Source organism: Stenella coeruleoalba (genome assembly GCF_951394435.1).
Source record: "Stenella coeruleoalba genome assembly, chromosome: 7".
Lineage (NCBI taxonomy): Eukaryota > Metazoa > Chordata > Mammalia > Artiodactyla > Delphinidae > Stenella > Stenella coeruleoalba.
Window position 1 is genome coordinate 102464623 of NC_137153.1, and position 15485 is coordinate 102480107.

Sequence of the window (15485 nt, forward strand, 5' to 3'; positions counted from 1 at the left end):
CTGCAAAGGTGGAAGGCCTGAGAAAGTTCAGGCAAATAAGTATGGGAGGATGTGGGTCATCCCTTTCAGTATCCAAGGTGGAGGTAAGTCAGCTTACTCCTCCTTCCTCTCCCCTCCTCCTGAAGAGCATTCCTCCTGCTGCCATATAATCATATCTGGCCGATGCTTATTAACCTCACAACCCTATCATGTTTCATTTCCAAGGACAATAAACAACCTGCAGAGACACAAGTACCCGTGAGTTGCCAGGGTGGCTGTGAGAGAGTCCAGCTCAAGCTGAGCTCGTGACTACAACTGTTGCCCCTTTCTCCTGATCTGCATGCAGAGCTGCCTGAACACGCCTGGGGCCCTGACTGTTGTGTCCCTGTTTACTCTCCAGGCAACAGATGCTGAGCTTTCCTCACCTTCTGCAAACAGTGCTGCACATCATCCAGGTGGTCATCAGCTACTTCCTCATGCTCATCTTCATGACCTACAACGGGTACCTCTGCATTGCTGTAGCGGCAGGGGCTGGCATGGGGTACTTTCTCTTCAGCTGGAAGAAGGCAGTGGTAGTGGACATCACAGAACATTGCCATTAACGTCTAACGCTATGGTGTGGCCTTATCGATTGTAGTGGAAAGCAGTTCAAGACTGGAAGACAGGATTCCAATCTCCTCTTCTTACTCCTTATCTCCTTACACACACGCACGCACACATGCACACACGCCTGCTCAACAGAGGTTTAGCTTACAGTCTCTGAGCTAAAGTGGTAACCTCCCTGCCTTTTTTCCCTAATGAGCTGAGTTTCCCATTTCTCTTGAGGTGAAGCCACCCATGAGATGTCCTCTCTTCCCCCGTTATCTTAGATCCAAATTATATGTTCTTATCTAATCCAGGTAGCTTTCTATTTGATGGCTTGATCACCTGCTTCCTTTTTTAGTCTTCTGTTCTTATTTTTTAACAGTTTGCGAATTTGGTGGGTTTTTCCTGGGTCAGTGATGGAAATGGATTAACTTTAGCCAGGATTGATGGCAGGTGAGGAAAAGTCTTGCCCAGCTAAGCCCAGAACCCAAACTTAACATTTAAAAATACGTTCTAGTCTTTGGACTCAATGAGTGGGAGACAGATTGTGCCTTTCCCTAGGTGTGAAGTGTTGCACTGAAATCTCTGTAGGGGGCAGAGAGGTGGTTTGAGACTGTATAAATACAGGCCCAGACCTTGCAGGAGTGTGCATTCTTGGGGGGCTGACTCATCAACTTGTGTTCCCACTTAACATTTTGATTAGAATGAACTTGTCAATCAAAAAAAAAGATGACAATCAATTTGAGAAAATAGATATTTTAAAATGAAACCATTGACATTTTACTTTGACGTGGTACCTTCGTATGTCACAACTGAAGTAAGCGTTTAAATAATTTTCTTCCACTATTGTTTTCATGCGTCTGCCTCTAAACCAGTGGTTTTCAAACCTCAGCATGCATCAGAATCACCTGGAGAGCTCGTTAAAGCCCTGATTGCTGGGCCTCGACCAGAGCCCCCAAATTGGTATTTTTAACAAGCTCCCAGGTGATGTGCCTACTGATGATCAGGGGACCACACTTTGAGCATCTCTGCTTTAAACTGAGGGAGTATCACCTGGTGGGTGAGCTACCTGGTACTGGGCACAGGAATTTGACTTGCTATCAGTTGGTGGTGTTTCCGGGCTTAACTCATGTACTAAATGCTGCTGGTCAATACTTAATCATTCCACAAACATTTATTCAGCCCCAACTGTGTTTTTGTGCCCAGGCACACAAGCACAAAGGGCTGTAGCCAAAGTAACTTTTATTAGCATGTGTGAAATCACTAGTCCTTATTCTTAAAGATCTGTAATTTCTTGGAAATGGCTTGAAGGTTGAGAATCTTTGATCTGCAATGTAAATGAGCCAGTCATGGGCTGGAGGGGCAAAAGCCCAGCCCTCTCTTTGGAGAGGCCTAGGGTGTGGTCGGCTGATGGGCATCCATGCCCACACCAGGCAGAGCCTCACTCTCTGCATGACCATCTTTGTTACTCTCGGGGGGACTTAATTAGATCACAAGTGGCCAAAAATACTTTCCTCAGTAAGAATCACATTGGATTTTTATTCTGTTGTTAGTCTACACCGCAGTCTTGTTCCCAGTCCAACCTACCTCTGTAAAGTGACTCTTCCTGTGCTGGTCTATTAAATCCTGCCCTCCTTGGTGCTAGACTCCAGTTGTGCCTCAGGGCAGGAGAGACAAAACACAGCTATCCTGTTGGCCTCTTGTGGTTTTGAAGTTTGTACTTTCTCTGTTGGTGCCAGTTAAATATTGGAGGGCGAGAAATGTGTACTTCCGTGGCTTTGAACCAAGAGAGGGTTATGAGCTTACTGGATCGAGCTTAAAATCTAAGAACCAACATTTAGAGTTTTATGTTTTTCTCTCATTCCAACCCCTTGTAGTGCTGATACTTAGCATAAGTAAAGGGAATGACAGGTACTGATAAAAATCCAACATTAAGGTACAAATAGCCTGTTATTGCCTCAGAAGCCAAGGAATAATAAAACCCTGAGAAATCAATGTTTAGTAGTGATCCGGGTACTCTCTAGAAATCTTGACATGATCTGTTATAAAATACCCTTTCAGGAACAGGACCTTATCAGTAAGGTAAGAAAAATCAAGGCCAGTTTAGACAAAATGCTGTGAATTTCAAACTCTCGGGAGAGAAACATCAGTTTGGGATAAGTCTTCAGGTATTCAAGATAGAGTCTCATGAAAAACCTGAATTGTAGTGATCTTGAGCTAGGTTGCCAAAGGAAGAAACTAGCGGGGAAAAAAAAAAGTAAAGCTTAAATTCTATCTTTCTTGAGCTCTTGGACCGTGATAATATAATGATCTTGTTGACTTTCATTTCTGTAACCCTGTTCATTTAGAATTTAGTGCCTGACTTCTTTGTTCCTTTTGAATCCAAATTCCTTTTCCTCCTGTTCACAACTATTAGAAGCTGTATCCCCATATCTTTGGCCCCTTATTCTGCTCTCCTTTTCCCTTTCTTTCAGTTTTTATCCCATGTGTCTGGTTTATTAAATCTCCCTCACCCTCCTGATGCAGTGGATAATGCTGTGCAGTAGATGTGGATATAGATACCAACCAGAAGTTGTAAAACTTGATAGAGACCCTAAGCACACTTTGAGGAGCAACTGTCCCACTGGAATTTCTATAAGGCTGAGTAAGGGGCTACCTGGTACCATCCACAAAGTTACAGCATCTTAGGTGCCGTCTCCAATCTATGCTGGAAGAACACTCAGCCCCACACTGCCCACAAGCAGAGTCCTCTCTGTCCACCAGGGAATTAGAGATGAAGGTTTCTTCACTACTTCTATGGTAGGGTTGTCTGGAATTCCCTTTTAGGCTGTGGGGTACTGGTTTTGGGTTCTAGCCACAAGGGTTCCTTGTAGAAGCTGGAAAGGGAGTTAGCAGGGAGTACACTTTCATGTCATTTAATGTTGATCCTGCCCTCTCCAGCTGCTTCCTTCAGAAGATACACCTAAAGATACAGAGTCCGCATCTCATATATGCCTTAATCATTGGGTCTACAATTAATGTTGACTGTTTTAGATTGTAAGCTCCTGGAGGGCAGTATTGCTGTAGTAGGAATGTTTTAACAGTGTCATGTGCAAAGGAACAAATAAATATTTTGATTTTGTGATTCTATGCATGTCTTCTCCCCAGAGTGATATCAGAATAAGTGGTCTCATCATTGTTCACATGGAGTCTGGTCACTATCATCGGTTTTTCAGATGTCCATCTTTTAGGTGGCGTGATCCCTTTATGTTTTCATCTCACTCTCCTCCTACTCTCCTACTCTACATGACAAGCCTTGAACATGCCAGAAGATCTACATGACCTTTTGCACAGGAGACAGGGTCTTCATGAAGCTGCAGTATCTCAGTATACCAAGGATTCCTGAATTTAAAAGCGAACTTGTCATATAATCGCTTCCCTGTGTTTATGCTGTCAGGTGAGAGGCTAGGAGTTGGCCCTGCCTGTCTGCTTTCTGCCAGAATGGTGGTGTTTTGTGCCTTTCCTGTTGGCCCCCAGATGGGCATCTTGCCATTCAGCACCACTCCTAGACTGTAGTGTGATGAACATGGGCTTTGGAGTCAGGTACACCTGGCTTTGACTCGTAGCTCCACCACTTCCTAGAAGTGTGACCTTAGGCAAGTTATTTTAATAATCCCTAAGCCTTAGTTTTCTCATTTATAAAAAGGCAATAATAGTACCTATTTGAATTAATCTCCTGATTATTGTCACTCCAGCTTTCAGGAAAATGAAAGGTACGTGCTTCTGGCTGCAGTTGGTATCTCTTCACAAGCACTTGACCATCTTCTTGGGTTTGGGCAACCCAGAAATGAACACTAGGACCTAAGAAATAAAGAATCGATACATGTGATTTCAGTGGTGTCAAAAAAGATTTACAGGGAATTCCCTGGTGGTCCAGTAGTTAGTACTCTGCATTTCCACTGCAGGGGGCACGGGTTCGATCCCTGGTTGGGGAACTAAGATCCCACGTGCCGCGTGGCACGGCCAAAAAAATAAAAAGATTTATAGCTGCTCAGATTTATTACTAATCTGGTAATTGCCTCATTCTTTATAAATAAAATAGCATGGATATTTCCTGAGAACTGAAACAGCAACCTCTCACTCTACCCCAAGGGAGTGAGACCTACTAGTGGGAGACCAGGAAAGCAGTGTAGCAAGGAGGTTTAGAAGCGCAGGTTCAAAAATCATTCTGCCCAGGTTCAAATCTCAGCTCTATCCCCTAACAGCTGAGAATTAGTTTTGCCTTTATAAAATTAGGTTAAAGTACTCACCTTGTAAGAGTTAAAGATTAAATGAGATAATCTAAAAGAAAATAAAAAATAAATGAGATAATCTGCATAAAGCACTTGGTATAGTGTCTTCCACCCAGATTCCTCTTGAGTATTGGTATCAGGAGGCACCATGTTTTCATGCTTCTGTGCCTGTTCATGCTGGGAAGTCACAGTGACATGTTGAAGCAGTCTTGTTTGATCCTTTTCTTTTGCCCTTCCAGACTGAATTTTGTAGGATTCAAAATAATCAAACTCAATTTCCTTATCTGGAACCCATTCTTGCTGTGTTTTCAAGATTAAGATAAATGAATGGGAGATCCCAGATAAAACTGGAAGAACAGAGGTTTTGTAAGAATGGTTGGAGGAAGAAGGGAAACTATACATCCTCCTCTATTCCTGCCTCTCTCCCACATTCTTACTTCCCAGACTTAAGCTGCCCCAGAAAGGCTGGGTAAAATCCTGCTAACAGGTCTTTTTGGAACTGATGATTCCAGAGGTTCTTGCTACCACAGTTAGCAGTTCCCAGCAGTTGAATTAAACAGTGAAAACAATAAGACATGATTCTAAATTAGCCTCTGAGCTGCCTGGCAGATTGGCTTGTCAGAAAAACTTAGGCGATTTGGGAAAGGAAGGAAAACTGGAATGACGGTAATACTGATACTCCACTGCCTGTCCTCCCAAAATTACACCCAAACTGGTTACAAAGCCATTCTGTAAAGATACTGGAAATCCACAACTTGATCGAGTTTATACAAAATCATGAGAATCTAATCTCCACAAGGGCAGGGATCTTTGATTTGTTCACTGATGTTACCAAGTGCCTAGAATGGTACCTGGCACTCTCAATAAATACTTGTTGAATAAACGAGTTAAAAATCAGTGACAGGGATCAACTGGAAGTGTTCTGTTTAGGGTCTTTTAATAAAGATGGGAAAAATGATGTAGCAATTTAACAGTGCTATTATACTTCATTAAGGATGTCGCACACTTTTCCAAAAATATATTTATTTTTAAAAACAAAAATCAGACAAGTTTTATCGAGTCAGATTTTCCAGAGACAAACCAGAGTTTGAATTTCAGCTTTCCGAGTGAAAGTTAAGCATCAGCAATCTCATGCAGAAGTATCTCTCTCTGCAGGACGTAAAATATTCGGCTTGACTGCAAGCACTCAATTCTCTAAATCTTGTTTGTATTTCTGCCATCATTTTACTCCATTCCAGGGCTCTGGCACACAAGATAATCCACCTCTAAAATTCAAAACTTCCAAATTGAGATGAACGATTGTTGGGCTTGGGTTGGGGTTTATAACCAATTCGATCATTAATCATTTGTTCCCTGCCCTTGGGGTCACTGCCGAGCCCAATGGCACCTTCTCCATCACTGCCTCCTACAACATCCACATCTTCCTTTTGTTTCTTACGGGTCTGAAAGTATAAAAGTTTTAGTATTAAGGCAATATTCTATTCATTAACAAACATTTATTTAGCATCTACCATGTATTAGGCACAGGGTAAAGGATAGGGTTCGGGTCTACAGAACAATAAACTGAAATCCTAGGTTTAGATGGTTAGAGGCACAAGGGGGATACACGGATATAGCGATAAAAGATGTAACCCCTACCCTCCAGGATGTCACAGTCTAACAGGGAAACAGGTAAATAGACCATTACAACACAGGGTGATCAGGGCTATGACAGAAGGAAGTCCATACAAGAGATGGAAAAATAAAGCGACCAGTAAAATAATAACCACCAGAAATTAACAGCTCAGCTGACACCATGAGATTAAATGTAACGCAGGAAAAGAAGGTTTTGTGCTATCTTATCATGAGGCCTGATTTGGGAAATTCATTTTGTTTTCAGATAAAAGGTTTGGCTCTTAAGCCACAAGTAACTGCAGAATTCACAAAGTCTGTGTCTCAGTTTGATCATTTTCAAAGAGAAAAACTAACACCCCACAACTACCACTACCTGAGAGTTCCTTACCAGAAGAATAGCTCCACTAAACTAATCTCTGGAATCACTGCTATTCTTCACCACTTACTGCTGAACTGTGAGCATTTAAATGCCAGTGTCAAAGTATTATAGTGAATAAGTGAGGTATTACTTTTTATATATATACAAACATAATGACCTTCCTGAGTTACTCTCTAGGCTACATTACCCAATAAATAACATTAGAAAGTTCTCCCCAAACACCTTTGTGAAAACAAGTTCTAAAAGGCACAGGATGATATCGTTTCATCTTATAAGCCATGAGAAAGTCGGAATATCCAAGTAGAATGAAATCATTTAAAAGGCTTCCCACTATGAACAACTGCTGACTGTTTCAAAATCCAGAGTCAGGGCTTCCCTGGTGGCTCAGCAGTTAAGAATCCGCCTGCCAATGCAGGGGACACAGGTTCAAGCCCTGGTCCGGGAAGATCCCACATGCCACGGAGCAACTAAGCCCATGCACCACAACTACTGAGCCTGCGCTCTAGAGCCCGTGAGCCACAACTACTGAGCCCACGTGCCACAACTACTGAAGCCCATGCGCCCAGAGCCCATGCTCCACAACAAGAGAAGCCACGACAATGAGAAGCCCGTGCATGCAAGAAAGAGGAGCCCCCGCTTGCCGCAGCTAGAGAAAGCCCGTGCGCGGCAACGAAGACCAACGCAGCCAAAAAAAAAACCAGAGTCATCAAAATGTAATCAAACTAATTTCAGTAACAAATAAAATACCAGTTTTCTACTGTTTTTATTTTAGTGCAGGGCAAAAACTATCCCTCTCTCCTAAGTTGCTCTAAAATGGGTGAAACCCATTGGATAACTGCCTTTAGTAGAAAGACTAAAAACAACAAAAATACCTAGGAATAAATTTATACCAAGAAATAAATTTAAGAAGGTGAAAAGACCTGTACACTTAAAACTATGAGATATTGTTGAAAGAAATTGAAGAAGATACAAAAGAATGAAAAGGTATTCCATGCTCATGGATAGGAAGAATTAACAGTTAAAATGTCTATAACTACCTAAAGCAATCTACAGATTCAATGCAATCTCCATCAAAATCCCAACAACATTTTTCACAGAAATAGAACAAAAATTCCTAAAATTTGTATGGGACCACAGAAAACCCCGAGTAGCCAAAGCAATCTTGGAAAAAAAAAAAACCAAAGCTGGAGGTATCACACTCCCTGATTTCAAATTCTACTACAAAGCCACAGTAATCAAAACAGCACAGTATTAGCAGAAAAAGAGACACACAGCTCAATGGAACAGAACTAAGAGCCCAGAAATAAACCCTCACACATATGGATAATAGATTTATGACAAAGTAGCAAAGAACATACAATGGAGAAAGGACAGTCTCTTCAATAAATGCTGTTGAGAAAACTGAACAGCCACATGCAAAACAATGAAGCTAGACCACTATCTTACACCATACACAAAAATTAACTCAAAATGGATTAAAGACTTGAATGTAAGATCTGAAACCATAAAACTTCTAGAAGAAAACATAGGCAGTATGCTATTTGACATTGCTCTTAGCAGTATCTTTCTGAGTATGTCTCCTCAGGCAAGGGAAACAAAAGCAAAAATAAACAAATGGGACTATATCAAACTAAAAAGCTTCTGCTCAGCAAAGGAAACCATCAACAAAATGAAAAGACAGCCTATCAAATGGGAAAAGATATTTGCAAACAATTTATCTGATAAGGGTTAATACCCAAAATATATAAAGAACTCATACAACTCAACAGCAAAAAAACAGACAACCCAAGAATCTGAATAACCATTTTTCCAAAGAAGACATACAGATGGACAACAGGCATATGAAAAGATGTTCAGCATCACTAATTATCAGGGAAATGCAAATCAGAACCACAATGAAATATCACCTCATGCCCATTAGAATGGCTATTATCAAAAAGACAAGAAATAATGAGTGTTGGAGAGGATGTGGAGAAAAGGAAATCTTCACACACTGTTGGTGAGAATGTAAACTGGTGCAGCCACTATGGAAAATTGTATGGAGGTTTCTCAAAAAATAAAGAGTAGAACTACCATATGATCCAGCAATTCCACTCCTGGGTATATATCCAAAGAAAACACTAATTCAAAAGGGTAAGTGCACCACCATGTTTATCGCAGCATTATTTACAATAGCCAACATATGGAAACGTAAGTGTCCCTTGACAGATGAATGGATAAAGAAAATGTGGTGTTTAGGGCTTCCCTGGTGGTGCAGTGGTTGAGAGTCCGCCTGCCGAGGCAGGGGACACGGGTTCGTGCCCCGGTCTGGGAGGATCCCACATGCCGTGGAGTGGCTGTGCCCGTGAGCCATGGCCGCTGAGGCTGTGCATCCGGAGCCTGTGCTCCGCAACAGGGGAGGCCACAACAGTGAGAGGCCCGCGTACCGCAAAAAAAAAAAAAAAAAAAAAAGAAAATGTGGTGTATATATATATACACACACACACACATACACACAATGGAATACTACTCAGTCATAAAAATTACTTCAATTAAAAAAAAAAGTAACTCAATAGTGAGCTGACTCTGCAGAGTCAAAGTTTGGTATAAGACTAACACTTTATGAGACTCATTACAATTGAAGTTTTGAACCATAAAGGGCACTTCAGGAAAAGAGCAGAGTGTGCATAGGCAGTGAGATTAAAGATAGCTCAGCAGTGGAAGATAAAGTGGAGAGATGACCAAGGACCAGATCGCAAAGGGCCTTACATGCCATCCTAAGGAATTTGGACTTCATTCTGAAGGCCAAAAAAAGAATTTAAGTCTTATCAATGGACATCTAATACCGTGGCGTAAGGCTATACTTAAAAATACATATTGGGGGGCTTCCCTGGTGGCGCAGTGGTTGGGGTTCTGCCTGCCGATGCAGGGGACACAGGTTCGTACCCCGGTCCGGGAAGATCCCGCACGCCGCGGAGCGGCTGGGCCCGTGAGCCATGGCCGCTGAGCCTGCGTGTCCAGAGCCTGTGCTCCGCAACAGGAGAGGCCACAACGGTGAGGGGCCCGCATAACGCAAAAAAAAAAAAAAAAAAAAAAATATTGGGGCTTCCCTGGTGCCACAGTGGTTAAGAATCCACCTGCCAATGCAGGGGACACAGGTTCAAGCCCTGGTCCGGGAGGATCCCACATGCCATGGAGCAACTAGGCCCGTGTGCCACAACTACTGAGCCCATGCTCTAGAGTCCGCGAGCCACAACTACTGAGCCCGCATGCCACAACTACTGAAGCCTGCGCGCCTGGAGCCTTTGCTCTGCAACAAGAGAGGCCACCTCAGTGAGAAGCCCACGCACCGCTTCTCACTGTGGTCCCTGCTTGCCGCAACTAGAGAAAGCCTGTGCGCAGCAACAAAGACCCAGTGCAGCCAAAAGTAAATTAATTAATTAATTAATTTTAAAAAATACATATTGAACTCCTACTATGTATTAGATGCTGGGAACTCAACGGTGGAGAAGACAGACATGATTTCTACAATCAGGGTTCCTAATATAAATGATTTTACAATAAACAAACAAATCATTGTAAATTAGAATAAGTGGTATGAAATAAAAGAATAAAGTGCTTTGAGAGACCCTAATGAGATGAAGGCAGCATGGGTAGGAATGATACACCTAAGTTGGATACGGTCAGAAGAGGCCTTTCAGACTGAGGAAGTGACATTCAAACTGAGACACGAAGAAACAGGAAGCACTCCAGGCAGAGGAAAATAATATGTGCAAAGGCCATGAGTTATAAATAGTTTGGCATATTCAAGGAAATAAAAGAAAACCAATGTGCCTAGGGTACAGTGGCCAAGGCAAAGAGTGACAGAAGGAGAAAGAACATTTAAAAGCTTGTAGGCCATGAAAAGGAACTGAGGTTTTATTCCAAGTGCAGGAAACCACTGAGGAGTTTTAAGCATGAGAATGACATGATCTGAAATTTTTTAAAGATCATTCTAGACACCTGATGGAGAATGGATTGAAGACACAAAAATGGAAGTAGAGGGCTTCCCTGGTGGTGCAGTGGTTGAGAGTCCGCCGGCCAATGCAGGGGACACGGGCTTGTGCCCCGGTCCGGGAAGATTCCGCATGCCGCGGAGCGGCTGGGCCCGTGAGCCATGGCCGCTGAGCCTGCGCGTCCGGACCCTGTGCTCCGCAACGGCAGAGGCCACGACAGTGAGAGGCCCGTGTACCGAAAAAAAAAAAAAAAAAAAAAGGAAGTAGAGAGACAACTTGGGATGCTACTGAAACTGTACAGAGTTAGTTGATGGTTATTTGGACTAGGGTTCTAATGGTGGAGATGAAAAGGTATGGGTAGATTCTAGAAATATTCTGGAGGTAGAGCCGAAGGATTTATGGACAGATTGAATATAAAAGGTGAGGGAAAGGGAGAACTCAAGATTGACTCTTAGGTTTCTGGCTTGAGCAACTACTTAGATACTGACACAAGGAACTCTGAGGGAACTTCCTCGTTTGAGGAAGAAATCAAGAGTTTTTTGTTTTAACATGTTAAGTATAGTATGCTGAATAATGACCCCCAAAGCTATCAGGTCCTAATCCTTGGATACTGTAATTGTTGCCCTGTATGTGAAAAGGGTCTTTGCAGATGTGATTACATTAAGGATGCTGTGATGGGGACATTATCCTGGATTATCTGGGTGGGCCCTTAATGCCAACACAGGTATCCTTATAAGAGGGGGCAGAGGGAGACTTCACAGACAGAAGAGGAGAAGGCAGTGTGATCACAGAGGCAGACACTGAAGTGATATGGCCACAAGTCAAGGAATGCCAGCAGCCACCAAATACTGCAATAGTCAAGGAATAGATTCTTCCCTAGAGCCTCTGGATGGAGCATGGTCCTGCTGACATCCTGATTTTGGATCAGTGATACCAATTTCAGATTTCTGGCCTACAGAACTGTGAAAGCATAAATATCTGTTGCTTTAAACCACCAAGTTTGTGGTAATTTGTTACAGCAGCCACAGGAAACTAATACATTATGTTTAAGATGCCTGTAAAGCATCCAAATAGAGATTTCGAATAAGCTGTTGGTATAAGAATCTGGAGTCCAAAAGTTAGAGTTATTGTTTTAAATATTCCTAACGGTTTGAAAGTTGCACTCTTACCTCCAGGTCCTTTCGAATGCTTTCAAACTCCTCAATGTCATCAAGCTTCAGCTCCAGACGGGTTGGTTTTCGTCTCAGCATAATGAAACCAACATTAAGGGACAGACCCAGTGAACTATCAGCTGTTAAAAATGGCAGAGAGGAGGAAAAATTGGAAGGGATAAATCTCAGCTACAAATATGTTCAATTTGTAAGCAGGCACACTAAAACAAATGGCGATACAAAAGACTCATTTGGATTCACACATTGACTTCTAAGTCTTTACGTGTATCATTATTACATTTTTATTACGTGATGGAGATCCACCACTCTGTAATTCTCAAAAGCTCTTTCTTCCAGAACTTAAAATAGCAAGCTGCCTGTAAAAGAGGATTCTAGGCAACAATCACTTTAATCTCATGCTCCATTCACAAAGAAATATTTTAGCTAAGAGAATAACGTTAAAATATCACATTTTAATTCGGTACAGTTAGTAGAGAGTATACAAACCATTAAATTTGATCAACAGTATGTGGGAATTATGAGAGATTTGTGATCACTCCCGAATGCTAAAATCAGTTTACTAAGTCTTATGAAAACTCCCTCTAACTCACCAATTCACAGGGTTATCCTCAGGGTCTAAATAGGTCCTAAATGGATAGGTCATTCATGAAACAAACAGTTCTTATGCTCCAGCTACAGAGTTAAGAGGCATAGTCACAGTCTGTGGGGAAAACAAACACATAAATGGAAAATTGCAGCATACTGTAATTAGAACTCTGATGAGGGTAATGCAATGGCATCACACAGACACACAATCCAGTGGGGTGAACAGGGATGTGGAAGACTTCCTGGAGGAGATGATGTCTTAGTTGCCTTGTGAAGGGCAGGCAGAGAGGATTAAAGGCATCCCAGGCAGAGAGAACAAGTATGCACAGAAGCTCAAGAGAACACTCTAGAATCTGAAAACCCAAAGTAATGCTTATGCTTTAAAAAAAAAAAAAAAGAGCTGGGTTTTTTTAGAAGAAAATAAAACTCCCCAACTGAGTTTAAAAGCTGTTGATGGCGTCATCTTTATATTCTCACAGCGTCCAGTAGAGAATGTCTGCAATAACCAGCCATTAAATGTTCTGTTGAATAAACTGGCTACACTCTTCTTCTGCTGAAGGGGGCACGGGTCTGATCCCTCTCCAGGGAACTAAGATCCCGCATGCCGCAGCAGAGCAACCAAAAACAAAAGTCAGCCTCCTGGGAAAATTATATATAGGTCACATGGTGAGGATTAAATGAAAATGATGTAAGTGAAGCCTCCTTTAAAATATGTACAGATATAAATTATTATTACATGTATCTAGGATATAGCTAGGGACTGTGAAGTATACAAAGGAAGAAATGTCTCCTCCTTCTACCATGAAGCTTGGGACAGATACAAGTGATGTTATCAACACGAAACAATGGCACATTACATTTCAAATTGCTTTGTACTAAATCAGATACTATCTTTTTTTCTTTTATTATTTTTTTATTGGAGTATAATTGCTTTACAATGTTGTGTTAGTTTCTGCTGCACAGCGAAGTGACTCAGCCATTCGCATACACACATCCCCTCCCTCTTAGACCTCCCTCCCCCCCATCCACCCAACTAGGCCATCACAGAGCACGGAACTGAGTTCCCTGTGCTATACAGCAGCTTCCCACTAGCTATCTATTTTACACATGGTAGTGTATTTATGTCAAACCTAATCTCCCAATTCATCCCACCCTCTCCTTCCCCGCCATGTCCACACGTCCGTTCTCTACGTTTGCCTTTCTATTCTTGCCCTGCAAATAGGTTCATCTGTACCATTTTTCTAGATTCCACATATATGCATTAATATACGATATTTGTTTTTCTCTTTCTGACTTACTTCACTCTGTATGACAGACTCTAGGTCCATCCACATCTCTACAAATGACCCAATTTCATTTCTTTTTATGGCCGAGTAATATTCCATTATATATATTTACAACATCTTCTTTATCCATTCATCTGTCGATGGACACTTAGGTTGTTTCCATGTCCTGGCTATTTTAATAGTGCTGCACTGTTGGTGGGGAATGTAAATTGATACAGATACTATCTTGATTCCAAAGTAGACAAAAGGTAGAGGAAGCCAAAGTTTCAAGGGGAGAGATTGCTTAAAAGAAAAAACAGGGACTTCCCTCGTGGTGCAGTGGTTAAGAATCTGCCTGCCAATGCAGGGGACACGGGTTTGATCCCTGGTCCGGGAAGATCCCACATGCTGCGGAGCAACTAAACCTGTGCGCCACAACTACTGAGCCCACGTGTCACAACAACTGAAGCCCACGCGCCTAGAGCCTGAGCTCTGCAACAAGAGAAGCCACCTCAATGAGAAGCCCACGCACCACGACGAAAAGTAGGCCCTGCTCGCCGCAACTAGAGAAAGCCCGCCCAGCAACGAAGACCCAACGCAGCCAAAAGATAATTAATTAATTATTTTTAAAAAGGGAAAAAAAGAAACTGTGATACATTTTAACTTTTCTGCAAACTATGAAAAGATCGCCACTAGGGAGCAGTATAGAGTAATGGGTAAAAGTGCTTGTTCTGGAGGCGAAAGGGCAGAGGGCACAGATTCTAATCCCATCGCCACTGATCTTGGACCATCAGCTTCACCTTTCACTAGATCATGGTTTCCTCGTCTGTACCTGTACTCTATTGTTGTATGGACTGAATGTCGTATTGCAGCGTAAATTCCTGTAACATAACCTGGCATTTAGTAAACGCTCAATAAACAGGCATTATTATTGTAATTGTCCTCGGGGAGGGTAGGGGGCTCTGTCCAGCTCGGGAAACACCAATATTTTGACCATCTTCACCCCCGACACGGGGACAAAACCTTGTCTTGTCCATCTCTGATGCCCCAGCACCCAGCGCACACGGGGCTGTGCAGAGTTGCTGGCGTGCAGTTTACCTGACGCCTCACATTCATCATCTCACTCGAAGTAAGACAGACCGGGCTGAAGACAGCAAAATCAGGCCTTGGCTCCTCCGCCAGGTCTTTATTTTCCTTTGGCGCTAGAGGGCTCTTCGAACTTATTCTCTCGCCACTGCCCAAATCCACCGAAAACCCAGCCAGCTCAGAAGAAACCGCCGAGAGAACTTCCTGACAGCGGAAGAGAATAGCACCCCCGCAGCTCCAAGGCCGCACTCGCTGGTCAGAGCGAGGGTTTCCATGGCAACACGGTCCTTCGCTCCAGTAGGACTTAAAGCCCCTCGCAGGACCCGGAGCGACAGCAGGCCCCGGAAGCCGTCTATTCACTCCCCGAGTTCCGTCCGTAGCCGCGCGACTCGCCGCACCTACCTCTTTTCAGACCTGTTCAGCCCCTTCCCGGAACCTCGGCGCTCACCCCGAATCTCCGGCTAAGCCAACTGGACTACAATTCCCAGACTGCTCTGAGTCTCTCTCCTCGCAGAACCCTGTCCTTCGCGTGCTTTTCTCGGAGGCTCCACGGAACAAACCACTCGACGCGCCCA

The 15485-nt window shown here is 42.9% G+C and overlaps 2 protein-coding genes across 2 annotated transcripts in view; one reads left to right on the forward strand and one right to left on the reverse strand.

The window, feature by feature from the left end:
* SLC31A1 (solute carrier family 31 member 1) overlaps nt 1-3710 on the forward strand; it is a 29284-nt gene extending 25574 nt beyond the window's left edge. Inside the window, exon 5 of the mRNA XM_079927687.1 lies at nt 380-3710. Within this exon, the coding sequence (XP_079783813.1) occupies nt 380-581 (202 nt within the window). The 3' untranslated portion in view covers nt 582-3710. The remainder of the gene's footprint in view (nt 1-379) is intronic.
* A 2133-nt stretch (nt 3711-5843) lies between these two features.
* CDC26 (cell division cycle 26) lies at nt 5844-15475 on the reverse strand. The gene is made up of 4 exons (XM_079927690.1): nt 15313-15475; nt 12565-12674; nt 11972-12093; nt 5844-6277 (listed from the first exon to the last, which is right to left on the reverse strand). The coding sequence occupies exons 3-4, from the start codon at nt 12050-12052 to the stop codon at nt 6101-6103; spliced, it is 258 nt and encodes an 85-aa protein (XP_079783816.1). The 5' UTR covers nt 12053-12093; nt 12565-12674; nt 15313-15475; the 3' UTR covers nt 5844-6100.
* Nucleotides 15476-15485: the final 10 nt, after the last annotated feature.

Excerpts from the sequence above, each read along its gene's own strand:
- CDC26 (XM_079927690.1), bottom strand. The coding sequence starts at position 12,052 with ATGCTGAGACGAAAACCAACCCGTCTGGAGCTGAAGCTTGATGACATT. Across the intron at positions 6,278-11,971 it reads GCATTCGAAAGGACCTGGAG|ACCCGTAAGAAACAAAAGGA; the intron begins GTAAGAGTGCAA and ends TTATACTTTCAG.